The sequence below is a fragment of the Aptenodytes patagonicus genome, chromosome 14 (genome assembly GCF_965638725.1).
Source record: "Aptenodytes patagonicus chromosome 14, bAptPat1.pri.cur, whole genome shotgun sequence".
In the NCBI taxonomy this organism is placed as follows: Eukaryota; Metazoa; Chordata; class Aves; order Sphenisciformes; family Spheniscidae; genus Aptenodytes; species Aptenodytes patagonicus.
In genome coordinates this window covers 17,057,341-17,085,006 of record NC_134962.1, presented here as the reverse complement: position 1 = coordinate 17,085,006, position 27,666 = coordinate 17,057,341, and the positions used below count along the sequence as shown (strand labels likewise).

General features: G+C 48.1%; 1 protein-coding gene across 1 annotated transcript; it reads right to left on the bottom strand.

Moving 5' to 3' along the window:
* Positions 1–168: 168 nt before the first annotated feature.
* LOC143167059 (uncharacterized) lies at positions 169–27,664 on the bottom strand. The gene is made up of 26 exons (XM_076352092.1): positions 27,533–27,664; positions 26,620–26,676; positions 25,684–25,766; positions 24,943–25,108; positions 24,113–24,219; positions 22,600–22,827; positions 21,921–22,017; positions 21,329–21,427; positions 20,184–20,345; positions 19,699–19,877; positions 19,076–19,258; positions 17,983–18,127; positions 17,553–17,699; positions 17,136–17,366; positions 14,699–14,892; positions 12,281–12,408; positions 11,905–12,074; positions 11,257–11,436; positions 9,962–10,096; positions 9,478–9,621; positions 8,895–9,026; positions 4,893–7,412; positions 3,203–3,358; positions 2,663–2,776; positions 2,446–2,493; positions 169–547 (listed from the first exon to the last, which is right to left on the bottom strand). Exons 1-26 carry the CDS (start codon positions 27,629–27,631, stop codon positions 341–343), a joined length of 6,111 nt encoding a protein of 2,036 aa, XP_076208207.1. The 5' UTR covers positions 27,632–27,664; the 3' UTR covers positions 169–340.
* Between the last annotated feature and the right edge of the window lie 2 nt (positions 27,665–27,666).

Sequence of the window (27,666 nt, the reverse complement as noted above, 5' to 3'; positions counted from 1 at the left end):
TCATTTTGTTAACACCTCCATTTCCCTCTGTCATCACAGGGACCGGCTATGAATTCGAGAGGTTAAATCAGACAACAGCTCGTAATAGCTTACTTGTGCACGTAAACAACTAGTATAATCTTTTCCTAAGCCACATATATACCTACCACTTGCTTTTTCTTACTGAAATAGTGCGATCCTGCAAAACTGCTTTTATTTAAAAAAATCTTAAAAATCACTGCCGCTAGGAAATGCTTCCAAATGCAAACAGAACAAATGCGCCCCCATTTCCCACAGCAAAACATAATACATTTCCGGGAAGGGCACAAGACAGGAGCCCCGTGATGCTGCAGCTGTTCCTCTACAGGAAATGAAGGTTCAGAGACCGATCCAGCTTCCGAGTCTCTGCTTCCAGAACAGCAGCTCTGGGCTCCCTGACCACAGCTGCTAAGGAGTAAGACAGCTCTTGGTGAAGGTCTGACAGCTCCTGGCTGGTCTTGGCGCAGCACTCAATATAGTCCTGCTTGTATTTTCGCTCCTGTGCCAGCTGCGTCTGCAGAAGGGACACCTGAAAGAGGCAAAAGGCCGAGCTCAGGCAAGCCCACGCTGTTAGGACCATCTGCGGACGTCGGGGAAGACGCACCCGCTAACTCCAGCCCTGACAAACACTTTGTCGTTGTGGAATGGGAAGTAACAGGTTCCCAGAGTCACCCTGAACCAAACTCAGATTATCAACAGTTCCGAGTTTCTTTCTGGCATACCATTCACGTGTACAACACCGAGACATTACATGTATATTAAGGAGAGAGGTTCCTACAGGGTTTAGTAACCCAACTCTTTTTCTCAAAAGAGAGATTCGGGCTACCGACACCTTAGTTCCACGTGCTTTTTCCTCAGCAGGAGGGCTACTGGTTACACAAGGTACTGAAGAACTGTTCTGTTGCGATCCAGCTTAAAAACGTGACAGCTAGCACATGAAAAGGGAGCAAACTCTCATTTTTCCTAACTTCAGAGCATTTCACAGAGGAGCAGAGCATAACCTGATGAACAAAGCCCAGGGGGGAAATGAGCCTTACAGGACTGCTGAGGCCTTGAAACTCCTCAGATTCTATTCTTTCCTGACAACACGGAGCTCTGCCTGCTGGGCTTTTTGGTGGGAGAGACCCAGCTGCTCTCACCTCCTGTTAGGTTTGCAGTGCAGTGCAGCCACAGCAGCTCTGGCATGTTGCCCTCTGCCTGCTCTGGAGTGGAGGAGATGCACATGGAAAGTAAGACATCAAAGGGACTTCACAACAAACTCTGTGCATAGGCTGGGGACCACCACCACTGAAGAGAGGGACAGATCTGACCTTCTGTCTGAAATAATAAGGGCACCTTTGTGAAACTGGGCTTGCAAGCCTGAAAAACCCTCCCACGCTCTGGTAGGTAACCCAGAGGTATGAGTGGGAGAAGTGGCCAGCTGCTGCTACGAGCATCTCCCAGGAAGTGGGAGATCAAGTTCCAGTTCTGCTGTTTCCCAGGCCCAGAGGAGTGCCCTAACCAGCCAGGTGAGGACTATTCTTTGAGCAGAGCACCTCCGTTTTCCTGCTGAACTGCTGAAGTGGGTCCACGGTGCAGGCAGACGCAACAGTCAGTCACAAGGGGAAGGGGGTTCAGTTAGTTATCTGTAGCAACAGAACTTCGGACACTGAGGCTTCCTGGTGAAAACATCCTTAAGATATACCTTGATGGCTTCAGCAGTATTCTCAGCTCACTTGCCGGAGCTAAGCATCATGTAGTCTACCGATACAAATATTATATGCATTTCGCCCTGAGCGCCTGTGAAGATTCGCCTCCTCAGGGAGACCAGGGTGTACCAGACCCATAAAAGTACACGGAAGAGACGTCTGGCGACTGCTGCTACTGCCAAGACCACTGTCAAAGGATGCAATAGGCTTCAGTAGCTGGAATGTACGTTCTTGCACTGACAAAACCCATGTCCATACAGTGCTTAGGTCTCTGACTCGGTCCGATACTGGGATCACGATTAGCACAGCATAGCAGTATGACACTAACGATTGCCTGAAGGCTATAAGCTCTGGCACTGCCTCAGATCCCCGGAGCTCTGATATGATGCAAGCTCCACTGTTAACGGAGTCAAGGGAAAATGGAAACAGTCAACAAGATGAGTAAGCTCAAGGGGAACATCCTTAGAATAGTCTCTACTTTCAGGCGAGTGCCAGTTTTCTGAATTTCCTCCAATCCTTCTCCCACTTGCCCTTTAGGCAAGTCAGAGACTAGACCTAGGTGAATGATGTTGTTTGGCCGTGGCCAAGAGGTGTGTCTAACTGGTACTACCTGGTGTAGACACTGCCTGGTGTACTCACTTCCTGACAGCCAAACAAAACTTGGGCTGTGGCATCATGCAAAGTTGTGCCCATCAGTACAGCCACAGTGGCTTTTGATGAGAGCTTTCCTACTCCTCACCTGGTTCTGTAACTCAGCTAATCGACTGCAGCGAGCGTGAGACTCCTCCTGTGAAGAAAATGCAAGGATTTCTTTTTTTTGCCTCCAGTTTGGTCAGGGCCATGGTCTATATTTGACTTCTATTAGGTCTATACTGGGGGGCTGCTGCCACTGGGATTTGCCATCGTTGCTCCGTGTGGCCAGAGCCTCCTCCCACCAAGTAAGATTCTGTTCTCACCTGTCTAGAAGCAGGCATCTTGTGCTGGTCAGACTCAGAGAGAGAAAAGCCGCATGCATCTGGCAGTGACCGACCACCGTGATCTCTCTTCAGTCTCCTCCGTTCGCGTTCCACCTGCACGTTGGACAGGAGAAAGGGTCACAGAAACCTGCCACCAAACAAGGAGCAAAAGGACCTCTGGACGTCATGGCAAGGAGATGTCTGCTCAGAGACCGTTAATTGCACCAGAGAACGTTGGCGGCAAAAAGCACTCGATGTAGACTATGGAAGAGAAAGCGCAAGAGGAAACAGTTCCTGACACAAGAGAGTCAAATGGGTGTGTACGGGGACGCTGGGGCAAGAAGGGTGGTTCCGGAGTGAATGTGCCTTTGTGAAGGCAGCGGGGTGCCAGAAGAGAGAGAGAATACAAAAGTGTGTGTCCACAGGGGAAAGTGGGAGAGGGAAGGAGACAAACAGAGGACCCCAAAGGGCTGCCTGTGGAAACGTGTTGTGTTCCAGAGGACCGTGAGGCTTTGCAGAGGCAATGAGAGCCTGTTTTACCTGCTCAAGAGTCCTCCTGAGCTCAGCGTTGAGTTGCTTCAGCTCCGTCTTCTCATGTTCCAGCCTTGCAACTGCTCGCTGCAGACATTCCAGCCGCTGCGACAGGAGTCTCTTCTCCGAGAGCCACGATAGCTGCTCCCCTTCTGCGATAGCCTGCTGGGTGTTCAGAGAGGAGATTACGTGAGCTGGTGCCACATAAAGGTTAGGAGGGCCAGAACCAACACGTCGGGGAGAGTGACCGGACTCAGGAATGGACAGTGCCAAGTCCCTTCTTCTCCTCCCGAGAGAGACTGGAAACATTCGTTTCCTATTCAGCCACTTCATGCTTTCACAAAGGTCTGTAGTATTTCCAGCTCCCTCTCTCTCAGCCATTTCTTGTCCGTCATGAAGACTTCCACATCGACATGTTGCTCTTAGGGAAGCTATCTAACATCTTTGGTCATCCTCTTTGACCTTCACTGTATATCCTCCTATCTGTAGTTCTACGCTCTGTCCTCGGACAACCAAACAACATGTGGGTGAAGCATGCGTTTCTGCAGTGATAAAATGCCAAGGTTTTGTTCTCTATTCCCTTTACCTGTTACATCATCATTACAGAACTGCTCTTTGAAAAAATCCCATTATCAACCAAGCCCTGTGCACTGCTCTGAACCTAGTCAAGAGCCACCTCCCCCCTCGTGGGTTTCTTGATGAGTTCATCAAGTGCTCCTTGAAGCGCTCTCTGACAGCATCTATAAATGTAGTCTTGATATCAGCACTATACCGATCTATACGGATGCAAGCGCATTACCTGATCTAATGCTGTTGCATACCTGATCTATACGGATGCAACTGCAATCTCCCATTGTTTTCATGCTCCCTGCCCTTGTCTGCTTCCCATCAACAGATCACAATACCCGTCATCATCCTGATCAGGCTGGCAGTAATATTTCTCAAGTCATGTACAACTGTATAGTGCATAAATACAGTATTTTATTAGTAGCAGTTTCTACATGCCTGTGGACTAACGTAATGCTAAAAGTATTGGCAGAGTCCCAGGCAAGTTTGCAGCACAGGCTGTTGCAGCTGTTCCACTAGCAGTACCCGAGTCAGATCACCTTGGAGAAATCCACACAACTTTGCCTTCGTGCTTTTTGGACTGCGGCACAAGTACATCCTGCATGTGCAGTGAAGCCTTTAACCTCATCAGGCAACGGTACGAATTCCATTCTTTTCAATACACCGGAAAAGCTGTACCTCAGAAATCGACGTCTCTGAAAGCATCCTCTAAGCGCCATCAGTGCAGCTGCTGTTCAGCCATCGTTACAAAATTCTACTAAGTTTAGTGCATTAGTCTGGTCAACTGTGCCCTTTCCTTTCCATGCCAAATCCTAACCGCGAGACGTTGGCTAAGCTTGCCTAGATAGGAGAGAACCAATTACCCACCCCCAACCTTTGGACTTGCTTTAATTTTAACGGCAAGCTCTGTAGCTCTTCCAGTAGTTCTGGGCTTGACAGAAAACATTCTGGCAGGTGAATGGGCTCTGGACGGAGCTAGAAAGACAGGCAAGCCTGCTGGCCGCAATCGTGGTTTCTTTGGCCAAGCAGGTCATATATGTATGGGAATATATATTCCCATATCTTTATGGAAAACGTCTTTAGAATCCTTCACAGACATTTTAGTTGACTGATGATCAGCCACAGTGCCTACCTGAAGATGAAACCGGTCCTTGTCCCTCTCTGAAACCATACTCTGCACGATGGCTATTTCTTCCCTCGGAGTCCCATTGGCCATTTCACTCCTGGTAAGGGCAAGAGTCAGTGCTTGTGCCTTCTCTTTCCATTCGATTTCTCCGCTTTCATTCCGCTTCAAAATAGCCACCACACGCTCCAATTCTTCCCCCTTTGCTTTCCTCTCATCTTCCAGCTGCTGGGTTAGCTCCTCCTGCCTTTTCAAGAGACGGTCTCTCTCCTGGAGAACTTTCCTCTTCTCTGCTTCCTCTGCCTCCCAGTTCTGGAGTTTCTGGATTTGTTTCTTTAGGGTCTCGCCTTCATCTTCCCATCGCAAAGCTGATGTTAGTTGTTTCAGGAGTTCACTCTGCCTCCTAAGCTCCTGTTCTCTGCCTGTCAGAGTCTTCTCTAAATACCTGACTCTGCCTCTCTGGTACTTGATCTCTGCATCCTTCTTTGTCAGAGTCTGCCGAACGTGCTGGAGATCTTCCCGAAGACCTCTTATTTCCTCTTCTAACTCTTCTTGCCCACCTTGAGCCTTGGTCTCTCGTTCCCTCTCAGGCAAGGCTGCTTCCAGGAGCTTCTCTTGCTCTCTGTGGTGTCTAACCTCTTCATTCTTCTTGGTTAGCCTAAGCTGGAGATTCTGCAAGGTCTTCAGTTCTTCTTCTTGGCGCTGGAGTTTTTGCAGAAGAGTTTCATTGTCTTCATCTCTCTTCCTCACCGCTTCCTCAAGCAGATTCACTTGCTTCTGGCATGATGTTAGTGCTACTTTCATGCTTTCTTCACCAGGCTGGAACGTGTTCATTTGCTCTGTCTGCCTGAGGCACTCCAAGCGGTGGTTCTTCACTGTGTGGCTCATTTCGTCTAGATCCTGCTGTAGGCTCTTGGCCTGCTTGCCTTCTAACTCCTTCTGCTCTCGAAGGTCCTGGGCATGCTCTTGCAAAGACACCCTCTCTTGATCTCTAGCTTCTCGAGAAGGTTCAGCATATTCTAGTTTTTGCAGTATGGCTTTAGTCTGCATCGCTGCCTCCTCCTTTTGCTCTTGAAGCTTAGAGATAGCCTCCTCCAGAGCCTCTATCTTTTCTTCTCTTTCTTTCAGAGTCAGTTTTGTTGCTTGAAGATTTGTTTGCTCAGCTTCACGCTTCTCCTCCTTTTCCTTGCATGCCTCACATTGTTTTCTAAGGGATAAAATTTCTTGCTCTTGTTCCTTTAGTGCCACTTGAAGATGATGCAGAATTTCCTTCTGCTGTGCAGAGTCCTGTTCTTGGTTTTGGAAGGTCTCAATCACTTCCTTCTGAGATTCAATCATGAAATCCTTTTCTTTCAGTATTGCCTTAGCGTGTTCTAAGTCTCTCTGTAAGACATTCATCCGTTCTTCTGTTTTTTCCTCATAGTTCCGTGTTTGTTGCTTTTGGATGTCTATGAGCCTGTCCTTTTCTTTCAAGCTTTCTAAGGTCTGCTCCAGTTGGTCACGGACAGTTCTTAACTGCACTTCCATGACTTCTTCAGCTTCCTGGATTTGCTTTTGTTGTGACTCAAGCTCTTGATCTTTTTTAGATAAAGCAAGTGTCATCTTTTCTACTTTACCATGAAGCTCTTGCAGGTGCCCCTCTCGCTGATCCTTGTACTGCTGGAAGAGCCTGAACTGCTCCCTTTGAGAAGCACACTCACTCTCTCTGTCCTTAAGAACTGCCCTCAGGTGTTCAAGGCTTGCGTGCAGAGATTTCACCTGTTCTCTCTCCTTTTCCAGTTCTTGGATCTGCTGGGTCAGAGACATAAGCTCTATGTTTTTCTCCTTCAAGTTCCCTTTCATATGATCAAGATCCACGAGCAGATTTCTCACTTGTGAGGTACCGTGTTGTTCCAGAATCGTTATCTTCCCCTCCTGGAATTTGATCTCCTGGTCCCTCTCCTCCAGCGCCTTGTTCATCTTGCTGACAGCAGTCCTCTGCATTTCTCGCTGCTTCTCCAGCTCCCGTATCTGTTCTCGCTGGGATCTGATCTCCCGGTCTCTCTCTTCCAGGTCTTTGTTCATTTTGCTTACAGCAATCCTTTGTTTTTCTTGCTGCTTCTCCAGCTCCTGTATCTGTTCTTGCTGGGATCCTGTCTTCTGTTCTTTCTCTGTTATGTCCTTAATAACCTGATCGAGAGTAGTTTTATGCATTTCTTTCTGCTTTTCCAGCATTCTCATCTGTTCCTGGTATAACTTCATTTCTCCCTCCCTCTCTGACAGGATGGCAGTCATACGAGTGAGATTCTCCTGCAAAGCTTTTACCTCTGCTGCCTCTTTCTGTAGCGTCTGGATTTTCTCCCACTGCGTTTCCACTTCCTCATTTTTAATTTTTAAGATAGACAGTGTAGTTTGGAGTTCTTGTTCAAGGCAGTGATTCATATCTGTTGCTGTATTTGCTCGGGTCTCGGAGGCTGTGACTGATTCCTGAAGGAGTCTTCTCTCCCATACCAGTTTTTCTTTAAGTGCTTGCAGTCTGTCCCGGTCATGCTGCAGAACAGGGAGGAAGAGGTTCAATAATTCCATCTATATATGTTTGGTTGTCATACTAGATTGGAACTCCTGCTCCAGTGGCAGTCAAGGGCTGAAGTTGGAGCTTTTAGTAGAAAATTCGAGCTCTCCAGTTGGTTTCCCTGTTCGATGTAAATTTTCTACTGTCACTCAAAAAAGATTTGAGAACTGTACTGTATCTATCAAACTCTGTCCATAACTGATTTTTGGAGTCATTGTAAATGGAGGAGTGGGAAAATACCGACCATGTAGGAACAGCTGCACTGGCTCAACTGTCTAGGCTAGTCTCCCGTATGTAACGGTGCCTGTAAGTGCACACCCAGGGAAGAAAGCCTAAGAGTCGGGTGGACTTACATGATACCTCCCCTCCCCAACCCCAGCACTGTTCCAGCTTGTGAGAACTTTCTCAGTCTCCTCCTGACCCCATATAGACCTGCTGTATTTACAACACCCTTCGTCAAGGAGTTCAACAGGTCTGCTCTGCTGTAAATATACCACCTCCTGTCATTTGCTTGCAGCGTGGCTCTCACTACCTTCATCAGATGGCTCTCGTTCATCTCTTGGACAAGAGAGTGAACGACCGCTGCCCCCTCTCTCCCTGCCTCTCAGGATGTTGTAGACCTTTCCTGCGCCACTCTTTAGGCTGCGTCTTTCCCAGCTTACTCAGCCGGTCCCATCTTCCCTTTTGCCCTTCGCTGAACCTCTGCTGGCTCTAGGGTGTTCTTTTGGGGAGGAGCTGCCAGAACTGCAGCCAGGATTTCAAGTCCAGACTAAGCATGATTTAGGCAGTGGCACGATGATGTTCTCTCTATTAGGAAGGGAAGAGAGAACAACCCCAACATGTGATTTCCCTTTTTTTTCTTTGAGAACAACCCCAACGTTTCATTTACTTCCCCCCCTGGACCTCTACTGCGTAGAATTTTCGTGGTGCCATCCTCTAGAAGGCCACTGTCCCCCTCTCGAAGGAGTAATGGTCAGGTCACAGTCTGTCATTCCGTGTTTCAAATCGGGACTAGTTTTCCCCTTGCAGACATACATATTTAGCTGGATCAGCACTTTTGTTTCTCAAATGTCTCATTTTTCCCCCCGCTGTCTGCTCTCAGACGGGCAATGTTGAACAGCTTTCTATTATTAGCAAACTTTGTCTTCTCACCCCTTTTTCCAGATCCAGATGTTTAGAAATTTTGGACACAAATAATTGCCCAAACCATGCAATGTAAATAGAGACAAGTTTGAAAATTACTTTGACTAAAGCTTCAAGGGCAGAAACCTTCAGAATTGAGGAAAATAAGCACCCTGATTCGTAACTGAGTCGTATATGACTACGGCATCTTTTCCTACTTATTCAGGAGAATGCAATTGGAAAAGTTAAAGCACAAAAAAAAGTTGCTCCTTAGAATGACTAACAGAAGGCCAAAAAATATGTAAGAAATGGCCCTTCACAGCATCTGCCAGCCTCACCAGGACATCCTTTCTTTGCTTCTCGGTGCTCTCGAGTTTCCTTTCCAAAGATGCCACCTCTTGATGTAGAGTCATAGCCTCCTCCTTTAGAGACCCTTCGGAGGCTGCTAGCTGAGACGTCAACTCTTCCACCTCAAGTAAAACATAACAAAGCAGTCAAAGACTACAGCTTGTCGCCGTCAGCCATATCATATACTGTGAGGAAAGGGAAAGGACAACTTTAAATTTCACCCTATCGTGAGAGTACCAGATTCACAATGGATACAGCCAGCTTGTTTAACAATCTAAGTGCGTCACCATGTTCATCTGAAAAACCACCTTAAAAAACAAGGCTAGCAGTAACAGGCCAGCAGAAATCCACTCTGATGATTGCTGGCAAACAGGCAAAAGGAGCAGCCCATCTGGCCAGGGCAGCAGCTGAGATTCAGCTGACCAGTAAGCCTCCTTCAGACCAGCTGAGCTGGAGACCACAGTATGATGGCAGTCAGAGGGACTACCCCATCAGCCTGCTCTGCAATGGAAAGGCAAGAAGGGGAGAGACCACCTGTTTGATGACCAGAGTATCTACTGCTGTCTCAGTCACCTGTTTTTGCAGAGCATCCCTCTGCTGAAGAAGAACATTCTTTTCCTCTTTGATGGTTTTGATTTCTTCCTTGTGCCTCTTCTCCACTGCCTTGATCTTACTCCGAGTTTGCTGCAGCTCTGCTTGCAGCTTTTCTGTGATGTTCTGTAAACACAAATGGAGAGCAAGTTACTGGGACCTGCCATCGGGTTCAGCTTTTTCCTCTTTCTGTCTCAAAATCACATTCATTCAGCCACTTCTTTCTGCTTTTCTACCCAGCTCTGGTTCCACTGTAACCCACCCTTCCTGTTGCTGATCTCTGGAGCTTACCAGGCTCTGTGCTTTCAGTGCCTGCAGTAGTCCTTGCCTCCTCAGTCCCAGGACTTATGTTTTATTTCCTTGTTACTGCCCTCACTCTGTTACCTGGCCCTCAGCCTCTCTCTCAGCTTACGTCCAATTGCCAACTGCCTGTTCTTTCAACCTACCCTACTAGTCAACGACTTACCTGCCCATTCTCTTGCTGCTTTTTCAGGTCCTGCCTGAGCTGCTCTAGCTGCTGGCAGGCTTCTGTTAGCTCTCCCTGCGTTTGGAGTAGCGTCTCTAATAAAGCATTCTTCTCACGCTCCTTTTCTAGCAGGACCTGCACAGAAACAAAGAGAAGACGGGTTTAAACTTCCCATACAAAATTTGTGTGGCAAGACTCAAAGACCCATGGGCTCACACGGTCTCAAAGCACTGTGCTGCTGGTCTCCTAGGTCATTATCTGCCCACTTGGAGACACAGCTTCCTAAGTGAGATTGGCAGTATAAACATGGTCCATCCACGGTCCATCTGCGACTGAATCTCCAACAAACTCTTAGTCATCTAACAGGAGAATGTGTGGCAGTTCTCAAGTGTCTCGCCTTGCTGGTGAGGGTATCCCTCGTCCTGCGCTGTGTCCTGTTTGTCTTTCAGTAGCGACTTCTGCACCTACTTAGCGGTAGAGAAAACACAAGGCTGCCAGAGGGCTGAAGCTAGCAGCTCTTTCAGAAAACTCATGTACTCTGAGTGAGGTTTGGTGAAAATTACTTCGGTTTTAAGGTATTCAGTAGACTTTACCAAAGAAGTACTGACAGTACAGGGACACACTGTCATCTCTGAGCGCCGCCCTGTCATTTCAATACCTGTAGACACAGCTGGGGGTACTGCTGTCCCTAGGCAGCCTCCATAAAGAGGACTTTGGGTAGGACACAAGGAGGACTCTCAGCGTATCGCAGGGTTGCTCTGGCACAGGAGACCTGGGCACAAAATAGCTTACCAGCAAGTGACTTAAAACACAGCCCGGAAGACACCTCTGTTTTACTGCCCAGAAATATTTCAGAGGAGTCTTTAAAAAGATTTTTCTTTTGTCAACAATCCTGCTGCGCCCCTCCCCGTCCTCCCCAAACAAAAAGCCCATCTTCATGGGGATTCAGTCCTACAAACTCAGTTTGGTCTTTAATGGAGTTAAGGCTATAAACACGTATCAGTAAACGTCAAAAGAAGACCGTTAAGAGAACAGTGAAGATACTCTGAGGTAACTCTTAGAAAAACCAGAATACAATAGCAGCACAAAAATCTAAAATGAAAGGTGACATTTCTGCCTGGCTTCCTATGAGAGGTCTCATTCCTAGTCCCAAAGGTAGCCCTGCACGCCTTTCACCTCACCAAATTCAACGTAGAAAACATGTAGGGCATGCTCCACACAGCCCGATATCCAGTCATCTCCCACAGCTCTAGCTTTGCAAAGAACCACACACATTCTCCTTTCACAGCCTTTACCTCTTGCTTGGCGTTTTCGACTCTGGTTCGTTCCTCTTCTTGTTGAGCGTGCACGGTAGCAACTTTCTGCTTCATATCAAACAGCTTCTTCTCGTGCTCCCTTCCTGTCTCTGCCTTCTCCTTTTCCCATTGCTCCAGCATCTCCTGCAGCTCTGAATGGTGCCCTTCCCGCTCGCTTGCCTGATGAGTGGAGGAAAAGACTTCAAGATGAAGTCCCAGCCAAGCTCCTCAAAAAAATGTGAAGCTTCATCCCTCCCCCACAACCCCCGACCTGAACAGTGCACAGTGGCGGCTTTGTGCCCTCCATATATCGTGTCCTGTCAAGGAACTTAAAAGGAGGGTCAGCAGGTGGAAGAGAAGGAGATGTTACCTTCCCCTCTCTGATGGCTGCCTGTTTCCTAGCACCTCTCTCCTCAGGATTTCTATCTATTCTCAGAGTCTCTATTTTCAAAGCTCACCTCCCTTTTCATCAGTGAAAAGGTGCAGATGGACTGCAGGGTGAGGAAGAGCCATTGGCTCTGCTGCCTGGCCTACCAACGTGTGGCCTATGACAGGGGATTGCTGCCATTTCACACGCTCGGGCTAGTCGTCTTCTAAAGTCAGCCCACAAAGCTTGCTTGAAGAATTCAGAAGCATATTGTTTCCTACCAGGTCTTGCAGGAGCTTGTTTATTTCCACTTCATGATCAGTTTCGCAAAGTTTGAGGGTACTGTTATACTGCTGTTCTGTCCGCAAGAGCTGTTGCGCCATGTTTTCCCGTTCCTGCTTCACGAGAGATCTCTCTGCTTCCAGCTCACATTGAAGGCACTTCACTTCCCCTGCAAACACGACAAATGGCAAGATTCAGAGTCTACACAAACAATGGTTCTGACTTTACTGACCTTAAGCCGTTTGAATTTCAGTGCAGGAGGGATCTGCCTCCATCTCCTTCACTCCTCAGAAGCACTGCGGACAGAGAGCTATTTTTTATACCACCTTCCCTAGGTAGGGGGATCACCAGAAACAAAGCGCAGGAGGCTCTCACCTTGTATCACCTCCTTGGCCTGCGTGACTGTGTGAAGTTGGATCTCAAGCTGACTCCTGGCGATCTCCAGCTGCGATAAGTGCTGCTGAGCCTCAAACAGGCTGGATTCCAGGGTCTCCTTCACTGACCTGCAAGTTGTGAATACGGAGGGAAATGAGTTTCTTGCTCCTGACGCCCACAGGGAGTTATTCCAGTAAGAAGTCGTTCAAGATCCCTACACCTGAGTACGGAAAATGGGTTGCACGGAAACTTGTATATAGAAAACATATTTCTACCGTTTAAAATAGCAACGCGGGCCCCTCCGAGGGAATGTCCAGGCTTTCTTCATGACCTAGCATAACACAGAAAGCCCAGCCGAATTTGATCTCAACAGCCAAATCTTAAATTGCTGTGACACGCAGGTAGCTGTGCCCACAAAGTCTGTGCCAGCAAGGAAAAGCCCAGCCTCTGCTCACAGCCCTTATCTCCTCAGCCCTTCCAAGTTGCTCTGCAGGGGGACAGAACAAGAGTATTTCCCCGGCTGACTCGTGACTTTTTAGTGCTGTTCATATTGTAGGTATAGGTAGGTAATTTTCCAGACTCCCTATATTTAAAAGGGACTCCAGAAATACATCAGATGAGAGGGTAAAGTCTCATGCTTGTAGCAGCATTTGGAAGAAATCAGAACGAGATTTTATCTGAACAGGAACTATATGAAGGGAGAGACAGGTATCCTTTAGTTTAAACTGCTGGAAGTTCAAGAGAAACACTTGCTCCCTTTGTTTAAGCGTTGCTAACTAAGTAAGCAGTAGCCCAAATGACTTGTCACTCTTTAAAAGGGAAGTTGTAGTACTGCAGATGCAAATTGTTACATCCATAGACTTCAACCAACTGGTGCGTATGACACACAGGATTCTGGAACCAGGAGCTGCAGTTACCTCCCTGACCTAACACAGCGTCCTGTGTGCCACGTTCCTACAATACACAGCGCTGCCTCCCGAGTACAGGCATGCGACCAGGATAACATCCTTCAAGGTAAAGGGGCACCTGAGTGGTACAACAATAAAACCCACAACAGAAGGATTTCCCTGCTTTGATGGACAATGGAGGCTCTATCTGCAAGAAGGAGAACAAGCACTATTTCTGATTACGCCCATCTCTGGCAGTCCAAGGTAAATGTGCCCCGTTTTAAGGACAAATAGAAGTCAGTCTCTAAAACAGAACAGAAAAGGTAGAGTCCAAAACCGTGACAACAAAAGGCTCTTGAGAACAACATCTGGCAAGAATAGTTGCTGATTTTTTCGTTATCTATTGCCAAAGGTTCTTCATAACTAGTTTATCTCTTTCTAACAAAATAATTGATCCCTCTTTTTTCTAAAAAAAAAAGGAACTGAACATCTAATCACTTAATAACAGCCCAGTAATTGACCAAACATAATTCAGCTGGATCAAATAAGAGAAGCTGGAGCTCAGAAGAAGCAGCAGCTCTCAGGAAACACACTGAGTCAAAATGGTGTTTATCAGCCTCGCTAACAACATACTCTGGAGTGGTAAAGTGTAAAAGTCAAGAAGCATGCCAAACAATCTGTGAAACATCATTTGTACAGCTCTGCAAGTTCAGGAGTCTTCTAAAAAACACCTAAGAGGAGGACAAACGTCTCAATGCTTTTTTTCTTCTTTTTGGAAAAGCAGAACTTGTCACATTTGGTCTTAGAAACCTGATACAGCAGAAGCAGAGAATCTTGTTCCTTCCCTGTATAACTTCGCCATGGCATCTGTCTCTAAACGACACGTGGTGAGGAGTACAGGACCCAGACATCAGTGATGGGCAAGAATCCCCGAAGACTGTCGAGAATTCACAAGAGGTTTCCCTGCTGCTGGTGTAACCAACTCGAGGTCCTGCACCACACTTAACAAGAGTTAGCTTAGAAACAGAAGGCCCTCGAGATTTTCAGCGTGAGCCTCGAGCTTCACCCTAAATGGCAGTGTCCTCCTCACAACGTCCGTATGTAATAGCCTTGAATTCTGACGATCCCATGTCAAACTACTTGACAAGGAAAGATCTATGTTCAAATGCAGAACAAGAAACCAAAACCAGGGAGAAACTTCAGGTTTCAGGAAACATCTGCATGGTTTAACGATTACTCAATTCAGAGCCAAGTTGGCTGGCTTTGGACTTCACACAGGAATGTGCAACGGGGCATAAACATGAGCGCAAGGCTCAGGAGAGCTTTGCTAGCTTTACCTGTCAGAAAAATAACATTCAAATCAAGGTATACTTTTTTTTTTCCCCCTCGAGATTCTTCCATTTTCTGTCCATGGAAGGTGAAAACATCTGAAAAGCACACAGGATGCAATAAATCCTCATGCAACGATTACCACCTTTATAACTACAGACATTGAATAAGGTCCTGCCTAGGGTGTCCTCCCTGCCTTTACCTGGCCTCTGCCAGCTGCTCTGAAAGGCCTCGTCTGTCCTGCTCCATGGCTGCCAGTCGCACCTCTAGGGCAGCCTTCTCGCGCACCAGCAATTCCTTCTCTTTGGACACCTTGGCCAGTGCATGCCCTTGGTGAGAGGACTCCTGGCGCAACTGCTCCAGACCACTGCTAGCCAACTCTTGCTGGCGGTAAACCTGAAAGCGGGACAAAATACAGTTAGAGGCCTTTCTCTGGAGTTCTCTGCAGAGCCAGCCAGTGCCACTTCTGAATCAGCTCGAGGAGAAAGAGCTCCTGTACTGTGGGCTGAAAGCTTAAGAGCACCTGCTGTATACCGCACTAATACCCTGGGCTGCCAAAAGGCACTGGCACTGTTAACTTGACAGTGATGAGTAAGGCCATACTGGGTTGCCTGGGACCAGACAGCTCCTTCACGACAAACGTACATACCCCGAACTACGTGTTTTCATGCAAAAATACTGCCTTTTCCAGAACTCCAGAACCTTGCAAACTAAAACTCTATTAGAATCTATTCCAGTGCTGGAAATTTTCAGGAAAGGCTGAGCAAAAGCAACTTTGCTCGCTGAAGAAAGTGAAAACACACATGGTTTCTCCTTCTAGAAAAAAAAAGATCAAAGTGTCACCTACTGCAGCGTGTAAAGCAGTTGGATGCAATGAGGTGACGCTTGGCAGGGAAACAGCCCTTGCGGTCAGCAGTGTCATTTAGTGATTTATGAAAGTCTGGCTGACGTGGCCAGAGAGATGGTAGACTCTGTTTGTACAGTAGTTCATGTCAACAATACTGTTTACTTGTCTTACACAAAGAAGGTGTCTAATATACCTTGCTGGTATTCAAGCTTGAAGATTAACCATGATTTTTTAGCTCCTTTCTTCAGTATAACACCTCTGCTGTGCATTTGCCAAACATACCACGTACTCCAAAACTATCTAACAGAGAACAGTCCATCAGAAACAAACAATTCTCTCAAAGTTATCCCATAATACCCAAGATTGTACATTATGAAACTGACATTTAAATGATGACAAACTCCCTAGTCTCCTACAGTGACATGATCCTCCCCAGCTCTTTTGCCAGGGTACCGAAATCAGTTAGTCCAGCGTGAAGAGTCTTGCGCGATCACCTATTTCTCATCTTCTTCCTCAAAGCCTAAAGAGGCTCTAACAATTCACAGAATCATAGAATCGTCTAGGTTGGAAAAGACCTTTAAGATCATCGAGTCCAACCGTAAACCTAACACTGCCAAGTCCGCCACTAAACCATGTCCCTAAGCGCCACATCTACATGTCTTTTAAATACCTCCAGGGATGGGGACTCAACCACTTCCCTGGGCAGCCTGTTCCAACGCTTGATAAGCCTTTCGGTGAAGAAATATTTCCGAATATCCAGTCTAAACCTCCCCTGGCGCAACTTGAGGCCATTGCCTCTCGTCCTATCGCTTGTTACTTGGGAAAAGGGACCGACCCCCACCTCGCTACAACCTCCTTTCAGGTAGTTGTAGAGAGCGATAAGGTCTCCCCTGAGCCTCCTTTTCTGCAGGCTAAACAACCCCAGTGCCCTCAGCCGCTCCTCAGAAGACTTGTGCTCTAGACCCTTCACCAGCTTCGTTGCCCTTCTCTGGACACGCTCCAGACCTCAATGTCTTTCTTGCAGTGAGGGACCCAAAACTGAACACAGTATTCGAGGTGCGGCCTCACCAGCGCCCCGCGTACACGGGGACGATCACTTCCCTAGTCCTGCTGGCCACGCTATTTCTGATCCAAGCCAGGATGCCATTGGCCTTCTTGGCCACCTGGGCACACTACCGGCTCATAGTCAGCTGGCTGTTGACCAACACCCCCAGGTCTTTTCCCCCAGGCAGCTTTCCAGCCACAAAGTTGCATGTATGTCTTAAAATACAATTTCAACAATTTCAAGATGTCATTCCCATTCTTAGCAATACAAGACAGCAGACACTGACTTGCAGCTTTGTCCCGCTCTCTAGGCTCAAACAAATGGGAGTTTTGAAAGTTGCAGACTTCACAACAAAAAGCATAAATAGAAACATGCAGCCCTGTTCTTGCCTCAGAAAAAGGATTCAGAGCTACACAGTTTGTTTCTTTTGCCACATGTGAGAGCAGTAGCCCCGCTCAGATTCACGGGCAACACAATCATCTCTCTGCAGCTTATCAAAAGCCAAAAAAGAGACCAACACAGACAGGTGGATCAAAAGAATCTGTAGAAGCAGAGGACAGCTCGGAGAATTGCAGAACAGCTCTGAAGGCCATCAACACGTTTCCAAAAAGAAGCAAACAAAGCCTTCTGACCTCCAGCACTACCAAGCGTCTCCTTGACAAAAACACTGCAGAATCCAACAGATAACAGCTTCACTGAGCCAAGCAGCCAAATGCCCACCCAGAAGCACCACGGTTTTGGTCTCACCTGACTGAGTTTCTCTTGGGTTTCTTCCTTCTCCTCTGCCAGTACCGTCAGCTGTACCCGCAGCCCCTCCTGTTGCTCCTCTGCTTTCTTCAGCAGCTGCTCCAGGTGGGCTTTCTCGGCACAGAGCTCTTCATTTGTTCTTCTACACAAGTTCAGCTTCTCCTGGTCAGAGATCTTTGCTCTCTCCATCCCGTCCACTTTTCCTGACAGAACTTCATTCTCTTGCTCCAGCTACAATCACAGAGGCACAGAGGAAATAAAATACAGTAAGAGTTACTATGAAGAAGGTTTGGCTCGGACAGGAAAAAGACCAACATTTCCATACTCAGTCAGTCATACTGTCGGAAGGCAAGAAGCCTGAGCAGAAGCAGCAGCTGGAGACGAACACCTGGCAAGATCTTTGGCAACTCTGCTCACCTGCAGCACAAGTTCGTTCAGTTGCGCTTTATCCAGTGCAAGAGCTTCATTGATACCGCCCGTGTTCGCTGTTGCAACACGTAGTTCAGCTATTTCAGCACTCAGCTTATTCTGAGCCCCTGTCAACTCTGCTACCGACCGCTCTGCCTGGAGAGACAAAAGAACAGCATGACAACAAAGGCAGGAAAACCCCTGACTTCAAGCAGCAACTCCACATCCCCTGTGTGTCTCTGACATACTCCCAGTTCCGCGCTCCCAGTAAGCACGTGGGGACTAACTACCCCAAAGAGCCTGTGTGGTCTGATCACCATTTTCCAAGAAGGAGGACAACATTTTCCCTGTCTTCTACTGCCAGAAACAGCATCTGTGGTGGTCCTGCTATCACAACTCCCTCTCCCACAGGTGCTACCTAGGAATAAGGTGACCACACCTTCTCCAGTGCCATGGCAAGCTCATGTTTCTCTTGCTTCAGCAGATCCCTCTGAAGGTGCGATTCCTCCAGTGTCTCTCTCGCGGCTACCAACTCACTCTGTAATAGTGAATGTTTTCCTTCAAGTGCAGCCAAGTCCTTCAGTCTATGAGAAGGGGAAAGACAAACAAGCTTTTAATGTAAAAACATTCTCATTTCCAAAACCAAGAGCACATACTATGTCCCAGATATGACAGTTAGAATGATTTCCAACAGCTTTCTATTTACACCTAAAGAATGCTGCAATTTCCTGACTAGAGCTGCATCACTCTCTGTCATTGATGCAGGTGAAACATTCGTCATTGAGAAAGTGAAACAAGCTTCCAGAAATCACAGAACATTTCCAAAAAGTTCAGGTACTCTCAACTGAACGGCTTCCTGCCTGATGGTTCTCTCTCTCCTTTTTGGTACATCGGATACAAGACTTTCCAAAGTTGTTCTTTGGGTAAGACAGACTTTTTAAGTCCAGATTAATATTCCCACAATTGCTCTTGCCTTCAGCAGCGAAACAATGACAGAGCCTGCAATCTACTGGGGGAGGAGATGTGCGTGAATTTCCAATGCAATAACCATAGGATCACAGGATGATTCAGGCTGGCAGGGACCCCAGGACGCCTCTAGCCCAGTCTTCAGCTCAAAGCAGCTGGGGTCGGCTGTGGGATCAGTCCAGGTTGCTCAAGGCTCTATCCAGTTGGGTCTTCCAAATTTCCAGGGATGGAATCTGCACAACCTCTCTGAGCAACCTGTTCTGCTGCATGATTGCCTTCATGGTTCAATTTTTTGTTCTCCTGAAATCCAGTCCAAACCTCTCTTGTTTCCGCTTATGCCTGTCATCAACTACTCTGGTCGGGTTTGGAATGCTTTTTTTAAAGGGTCATAAAGAAAGTACAAGGAGGCAGCTATGCTGTAGGTCAGTAGGTAGCCAGACCTGCCCACGTGCTCCCTTCACCTTTCTATGCTACAAATGATGAGCATGCAGAATTCATTCTTTTACAGTGGGCCTCCTAAAGTCCAGCAACGCCCACCCCTGCCCAGAGAAAGCTTTAACGCTCACAGGAGCTCCTGGTCACGACGCGCTCTCTCCATCGTCCGTTGCTGCTCCACCTTCTCCCCCTGCGCCGAATCTTCCTTCAGCTGCAGTTCAGTGTTACTTTGACGCAGACGCGAGGCTTCTTGCTCCGTTACTTCAAGCTGGTGCTGTAGCTCTTCCCTGGTTTTCTCGAGGTTTGCACAGTCACTGCAGAGACAAGGCTCAGTTAGAAGAATGAAGAGGCCTGAAGAGTCACGGGCCCCATTTTCGTCATTCCAGGATGGAGTTGTGGGGAGCACGGTAAAGAAGAACTTGCTCTTCCCCTCACAAGGCAACTGAAGAGGGAAAGAGAAAGGAAAGCAGGCTTTTGCCTTCGTTCAGTGAGAAGCGGCGGCTAGGAAAGAACGGAATTCACAGATGCAGCATGTTGAGAGGGAGGCGTCCTGTATTCCAACACCGCTCTGTATCGCCAAGACAGCCTTAGGATTCACAACAGAGCATGAAAAGCAGCGACAGGAGGATGCTAAAGTGCCCAACAGAGGCATACACGTGGTAGGGCAGGCGAGTTCTTTGCCCATAACGCCGCTGAACTCCCAGAACTGGAAGCAGATTGCCTCTAGAACGCAGGAGAAGGAGGAAACACTCACCTTCTGAGTGCTTCTACCAGAGAGTGGAGGTGCTGCCGGTGGCTGCTGGACGTCTTGCATTCCTCCTCCAGTTGCTCAAGCCTTTGCTGCAGCTTCCTGCACTGCTCTTCCTGCTGCCTGTGCTGGTGCTGCAGGAAATTGATAGAGTCCTGCCTGGCCGAAAGCTCTTCTTTTAGGGCCTGCAAGGAATGGGCAGGGAAAGAGCACAAACAAGCAATAAGAAGCAGGGAAGATGGCTCCAGGTAGCTGGGAGAAGAAGCAAGCAGAGAGACAGCTCACCTGAAGGCAAAAGCTGTGATGAGGGGGTGGGGATCAAGGAGAGAAAAGCACTAGGACACAGAGCTGGTGAGACTGGCAAGGCAATACGGTACCAAGAGTGAGAAGGCTAGAAAGAAACTGGCTAAGGAAACGGAAAGGTTTCAAGCTAAGTGAGGCATTAGCAGCTGAGCCTGTGGCCAGTGGTGAAGACAAGCAGAAATTCTCACCTGCCTTGCTCCTCGCCTCCTTGCCAGTGCTTCCTGAACCAATACAAAGGCATGCTCTGCATCAACGGAGCTCAGACAAGGGAGGACGTTGCTGGACTCTGCATGCTGGGAACTGTCAGTGCAGATAATGCTGACCGTGCTGTCACTGTCATCTAACACCACCTGAAAGCCCACATCAAGCTGTTACTCTTGGTTTTCTTTATCTATTTCTCCTTTTCCCCCCACTTCACCCTAGAGTCGTTAAAAACTCAATTCTCTCATTTCTTCAGTCAACAAAGAAGTTTTGTCCCCGTGGCCACAAGTACTCCAGGGGTTTCTGAATACAGCTACTATAAACACGAAGAAACAAGTGTGAAGTGGCTGGAGGCTGCCTGAACGCTCAGTTTCTTGAAGCTCTCAGGAATGATTTTGGTCTCCGTCAGCTTCTTAGAGCCACATACACAAGCACCAGATCAACACGGGAAACAGCAATGAAAGGAAACAGTAACGCTGCCCAGGGAAGAAGGAAGCTGATGACTACTGGAAAACAGCAGTGAAAAAGCTAATGTTTATAATTACTCTGAGCAGTAGCACAAGAGGATAAAAATGACTAACTAAGGGGAAAGAACTGACTTTGTGAGAGGCTGCGTAAAAGATCTGACGACTAAGCCCCCCTCCACAGAGCGAAGTTTAGGACTAAGTTAAAGCTACCCCTAAACACTTAGACCAGTTGCGATTCTGGGGTCAGTGAATGTAGAGTGAAGGAGCAGAGCTGGCAAGTGCATCGATTGAGTCAGTGACCTTTTATAAAAATCTGAAGAACAACAGCGTCATTGCTCAAGGAGGGTGCGGGAAGCCTCCAAGCAACACTGGAATACAAATGTCACGTAGCCAACTCAGAAAGCACAGTCCAAGAGAGACCTTAGCGGGACGCCGAAGGCAAAGGCACTGAAAGTTCTAGCGACTCAGCTGAAGTGTCACAGGACAGCCAACTCGGAAGTTATAACAGGTTTTATGTCAGAAAAGTGGTATAAAAATTAGACAGCCAGTAGCAGTTAACATAGACAGTAATCAACATCTCTATCTGTTCCCTGGGTTAGTCTGTTGCCTTCCTCAAGTACTTTTAAGTCAAATTTACAGGGATGTGGTCCCAACTCTGTACTCACCTCAGTTATGTCTTTTATCAGCTTCTGGAGGGAAAGATTCTCTTCTTTGGCTCTCGTAGTCAATGCAGCTTCATATTCTTTCTCTAACCAACTTGCTTCCTGAGAACAGAATAAGGAAAGGGTGGGCAGGGAAGAGCTGCTCCCCTCTGTAGCATTCCCATCCTCAGTAGCATTGTCACGCCGATAAGCCTCAGCCCTGGTGATTCCAGTGTATTCCTTCCCATATCTATTCAATTTCTTCTTTGCTAAAACTAAGAAGAGAAAGACCAACAGCTAGTTTTTATAGGCTGCTATGAAGCCGTCCATTCCAAGGAACCTTGATCCCGAGAGACTTAAAGTCACAGGCAGAATTGGTTGCATTGGTGCAACCCCCCTGAGGAAGACACCTGAATTGTCTGCAGCTCCCCTGCCACTGCCTGCACCTGGACTGACTCCACGTGTGCCAAACACACAGGGAATATTTTGGCAGTGCGCCCGATGTTCCCATACAGCTAGCATCTTTACCGCTCCTTCTCTTGAGCAAGCCACACCTCTTTGTGCTAAGGCTGGAGAGCAAACACTGGGCTATCTCCCAGGTAAAGGTAAAACATACTAGAATCTCGACAGTGTCGTTAAGCGTTTTCACGGTCTTCTCCTTCTCCTCGTTCTGCTTCTGAGACTGTACAAGCAAGGCCGAGAGCTCCATCACCCTGAGAAGAGAAGGTCCACGTGCCATTCCAAAAGCATTGCACACCATCACCTGTTAAAGAGCTACGCAGCTCCCAGAAGCATAGCAGAGAAAGTTCAACCCAGAAAATACAGCAAAGGCAGCGTTCATCTCTACAGGTTAAAAAGCCTGATGCTGCAAAATGGCACTTCTTGCCCCAAAGGCCTTCCGCACTCAGTCTTGCAAGGAGGACTTGTCAGTACAGAGGTGCTACATTGCTTATGATGGCCCTGGGCAAATTCCTCCCAACTCCCTTTAGCACAGTTCTGGATAGCAAAAGGGCTGTACAAGAGACAGAGCTCCCTTTATACTGGTCTTAATTTCTCACCGAGAACCAGTTAACAGCAAAAACATTGTAATATGCAATCTCTTTTCCAGTCTTGTCTTACTCAGTCAGTCAGACGGTTTTTTCTACCCTTTCTGTTGAAGGCAGTGGTTTGACTGGGGACAGAAACAGGGCTGTGCAGAATGGGTGTGCTTTAAATGTGAAAACAGCCCATCTAAGAATCCAGGAAGCAGCCACAAAAGACGTTGTTGGTAACAGCAAAGTTTAAAACACCTTTACCTGTCCTGAAGCTCCTTCTTCTCCAGGTCCCCCCTGACTTGTAAGCACATCACTTCCTGAGTCTTCTGGCTTATTTCCTGTTCCGCTTGCTGCTGTGCCTGATCCTTCAGGACAGGTCTGCCCAGAGCGATGGACTCCCAGAGGTGTATGCCAGAGTTTAGACGGGAGCAGTTTACAAGTATAGCTCCAGAAAGCCTCATTTGCTCTGCCTTCAGCTCTGACAAATCTCTGAAGAAGAATAAAGAGAGAGCTAATCTTCACACCACCATCTTTATCAGGTGACTCACTTCTGAAGCACGTAATTGCGCAACAGTAAAAGCTGGCAGGAAAGATGACATCTTTGTCATTCATCTGACACTTTGGGATCAGGACTCATCTTGACAGTTGAGCAATGAGTCTACTGGGTAGCTGAGGAATGAGCCTGTTTTCTCCTCAGAGATAAGAAGACATGTATGGCACAGCCAGAAGGCTTCAAGGTCCTCTAATTACTCTTACTAATTGTTGCTCCTGCTCTCTCTTATCAACATACTCTAATTATCATTAACAGATGTAAGGAATTTTACCAAGGTCCCCGGCTTTTACACCTAAGGGATCAGCCCTAAGCGACCCATTATTATCAGCACTTGCACTGCTAAGAGGCTCGTGACAATAGCTACATAATAAACGTTTCAGGAAGGTGGTGTAAGAATAAGCCTAGAATGTTGTAACAAAACCCACAAACAATACAAGAATTAAATAGTAGGTCAGGCACACTCTCACATTAAGGAAAGCTTATAATCAAATAAGGTAAACGGCTGACAGTAACCCAGAGTTTGAAATTGCAAGCTGACACCAGAAGAAGGTACTATTAAGGCTACACTATTTTTGCTTGTGTAGAAGGCAACTGTGAGAAAGGAACCTCAGAGAGCCCAAGAACAAGAAAACAATCACAAAAAGAGGTATCAAACGAAGCAAAATAAATTGGATAAACGCAGTAACAGGGTGGAGGAGCTATTCTTTCTCTCAACGATGCTGGTACAGGAATAAGCGGATACAAACTGACCAGAATAAATGTAAGCTGGAAATGAGAAGAAAAATAATAGATATATTCAGGAGTGATCTTCCCATCAGGAGCAGTGGGAAAAGAAACTCCATGAGACTTAAGGCAGATTTCAGTCATTCTTTTAAATGGACTGCTCTACACGCTGCACGCATAGCTTTGGTGAGTCGCTTCCAATGTCTCCATATATGCCCGTGTCTGTGTCAATACGCCCAAACATCACCATAGTCAAGTTCATCTGTTTAGGGCCCCTGCATTGATTATAGCCCAAGCCCCACAGTTTTATCTGAAAACCAGCATCAAACAAAATGATTCTGAAAATAGCCTAAAGCATGCTTAATGGCATTGCTTCAGACTGTCAAAGGAGAAATCATACCGTTAGCCGCAACTAACGTAACATCGAGGCTCAAAAAGCGGGTGTGAAGGGAAGCTACACTTTTTTCTGCAAGACATCTAGCCTTAACTTCTACTCACCGGTCAGTGGCAGTCTTCATTCCCAGGAAATGATGGCGGAAGGTTACCACTTGACGCCACAGGCTGAGTAGACGGTTATGTTCACCCCTCAAGCAGTTGTCATAAAGCTAAACATGCAAAGACAGAAAGAAATGCCAACTGAGCCTTCACTGTCACTGTACAAGTCTTTCAGATAGGAGAGAGTACAACCACCGTCACCAGGTCTCCTTTAATAACTATTGCAACAGGGGCATCAAGGGCTGAAGAGGCACCACAGAAGCATCCTCAGTAGACCTGCCACCTGACTTCGAAGAAGGGAACATCCACGCTTCTCCTGCAGGAGTGGATATCAGCAGAGCAAACTGATCATGATTCATCCCCTCGCCTTGCAGAGGTGTCTAACAGTCTTGGTGGAGGAAGACAAAAACAAGCCCCTCCAAGACCAGTGTCAGATTTGCTTACAGCAGGCCGCTGGTAAGGGAGGCCTGTCTTGTTCTTCGGTTGGCTACTCTGAATCCGAAAACACACAGACCTCTCCGGTCTCCACTGCTCTAGACGGAGATTTAAGAACTATTAAAAAGATGAGCGGTCCTGTGTGACTGCCCTGCAGTGCCCAGCAACAGCAAGCGTTTGCCTTTAAGACCGAGCAGTATGGTCACAGCAGGTGGGCATCTTCCATCACCACAATTTGCTGACACTCCTCCATCTCACACCTCTGCCTTCTGCCCGTCAACACCAATACATCCTCAACAGAGCCACAACTTCACACAGCAAGTTCTCTGTGCCAGAAATAAAATGCATTCTCACTCCACCCTGGCAGCACATCTGACGTTCCTGTAGCCTATCCCTACCTCACGTTCGTTGCGCCATTCACTCTCCTTCAATTCCAGCTCCTGACGGGCCCTCATCCAGTCCGCCGTCAGCTTTCCAACATCTTCTTTAAGAGCTGAATTAACCTCATTCGCTCTATCGAGGTGCTCCCGCAGGAGAGCGTTCACTTCTGCCAGATTCTCACACCTTGGAAAGGGAGAAACAGCAATCAGGTCACTGAACAACTGCTATCCACAAGCAGCATCCCCGTGATTTTCCAGCTCCCTCAACACTGACTTTGTTGTCAAACTGAGAGGCAGTAGAAGTGCTTTCTAGGATTAACTAAGATCTCTCTGTCATGGCAAACTCATTTGCTTCTCTGCTTTAAGCCTTCAACTTCCATCTACAATTTTGGTTTCCCCTTCCTCGTCAACGCTGATGATGCCCACAGTGAACGTCTTGCCTCCCCTTCCTGCTGCTGATCTCCGGATGCGTCACCTTTCTCTAGCATTGTCCTGAGTCGCTCACCTACTGAGCCACGGAATAATTTAGGCTGGAAAGGGACCGTTGGAGGTCACCCGGAATAACCCCCCGCTCAAAACAGAGCCATTCAGCACACAACACTATTACTGCACCACAGAAAACAGATTGTGGACCTCTCTCCTTTCAAAGCAGCTTGGCCAGCCGCTTCCCTCGGGGAGGCTAGGTAGCACTGACAGGTTCTCCCTCACTTCCATGAGCATCCAGGATACCAAGTACGAGGGAACGCTTCTTCCGGGTACCTTTGCTGCTCCTCTTCCACCTGAAGCAGTGCTTTCTCCAGGCTGTGGTCTTCTGTGGCTTCCCACCTGCCTGGAAGGGATCCCTTAAGAAGAAAGGAAATGTTTAGTCAAATTCTTGTGTTCCCTTCACTACTGTTAGCATCCATCGCTTTCCCCTCCATTTGTTGGGTATCTCAGGAGCTCGTGGCTTCTTCCAGGCACAACAGTGTCGTGACTAGGGAGAGGAAGGGAGGGGAAGGGTGTTACTCAATGTGAGCAGCTCTCCTCAGTCTCCCACTGTTGCACTCTCACACCTAGGTATCCTAGGCTCATGACCGCAAGCGCTCACTTCGACTTGGAGCCTGGGAATGCTCTCCTGCCCTTCGTTTCCTAGGTCTACTTTAGCCGCGAAGCAGAAAGAAAAGCACAGAGCCAGCTCTGTATGTTGAACGCCAGCATTCTTGCCTTCCAAAATGCTACGTTTCAACCGATTCTTTTTCGGAGACAGCCATATAATGTAACAGGCAGTACAGCCCTCTCCTGAGACCTAGGACAAAATGTTACTCCAGCAATAAAGCACTCTTTCACAAAACTGAAATCCTTCTTGATAGCGTTGTCTGGACTGGCATTTCTGGGACTCCTGGCTGCTCTAAGAATGGCAACCGGACAAAACACGGACGGGCAAACTTACAGCGCTTCTTTAAAGGTGGTATGTAGGACTGAGTATAGGACTGTGAGCTGAAAGGTTGTTGGTTATTGTATTTGCTTTGTGATTATATATATGTGTCCTTGCAGTGGTGTCTTTGCAGTGTCGTACCACCTTTCCCATAAAGATATATGCTACCCTCAGGTAGCAAAATCTTGTCTTCCTCTGTCATTGCTTTGGGGAGCTTTTCTTTGTCTGCGTTAACGAATGCTACATACACTGTCTTTAGGTAGCAACCCGCACACACTCACCCCTCCTGCTTCCACTTGCTGCTCCAACTCTCGACACCAAGTCCGGTACTGCAGCACCTAGATGGACAGACAGAATGAAGATGAGCCAATGCAGCTTGTAAGAGACTCGGCTCCTCCTGCATTAGCTTTTCTCTAAGTCTTTACAGCCCAAGCACAGTACATTTCACAGTGCTGCTGATACAGTCCACAAGAAGTCCTTACGATATAGGGAAGCTTCACTTTCCCTAGTATTAAAGAAAGTGAGACAGGGTTTCTTTCACACATAGTACTATCTGCTCATCCTAAGACAGCGATGGCAAGCAGAATGATGAGACAGACTTAGCCAGCCATGCCCGGCCTATGGCCACCACGTACCCCAAATGAGTATTTCCAACGGGCTAAAAGCCCAGTGGGTCCCTGCAGCTAGAGAAATGACTTTTCAAAATCGCTTTTCAATATTGAGCAGGTGAAGTTAGTTCTGACCACAGTCCTGCTCAGCCACTGCTCAGAGCTGCCTGCCTCTGCCCGGGGCCGCCCAAAACCACCCCCGCCGGCTCGAGCCCTACCTCTGGGACAGCCCCCTGCTAACGGGGCCAAACAAAGGCGTTTGCAAGCCAGGCATCTTTACCCAAGTGCGAAAAAGACCCAACCAGAGGCTCGGGGGGCTGACAGCGGCAGGGCGAGGCGCCCAGCACGCCGGGCCGGGCCGGGCCGGGCCGGGCGGAGCCGGGCGGCCCCCGGCGCCTCCCCCGAGCTCCGGGCTCGGCGCCGTCCCGCCCGCAGCAGCTCCGGGGAGGGCCCCGTTGGGGCCGCGCGTTCGCCCCCCGAGATCTCCGCCGCCGAGTCCCCTCTCCGCGCGGCGCGGGCGGCCCGGCCCCGCCACCGCGGCCCGGCCCCGGGCAGCTCCCCCCGGGCAGGCGCCCCCGCTCCTCACCTTCGCCTGCAGCTTCCGCACCAGCACCGCTTGGCGGTGCTGCGCCTCCTGCGAGCTCTGCAGCCGGCGCCGCAGGGAGGCCTGGCTCCGCGCCGCCATGCCCCCGCTCTCCAGCCGGGCCCGCCGCCCGCGGG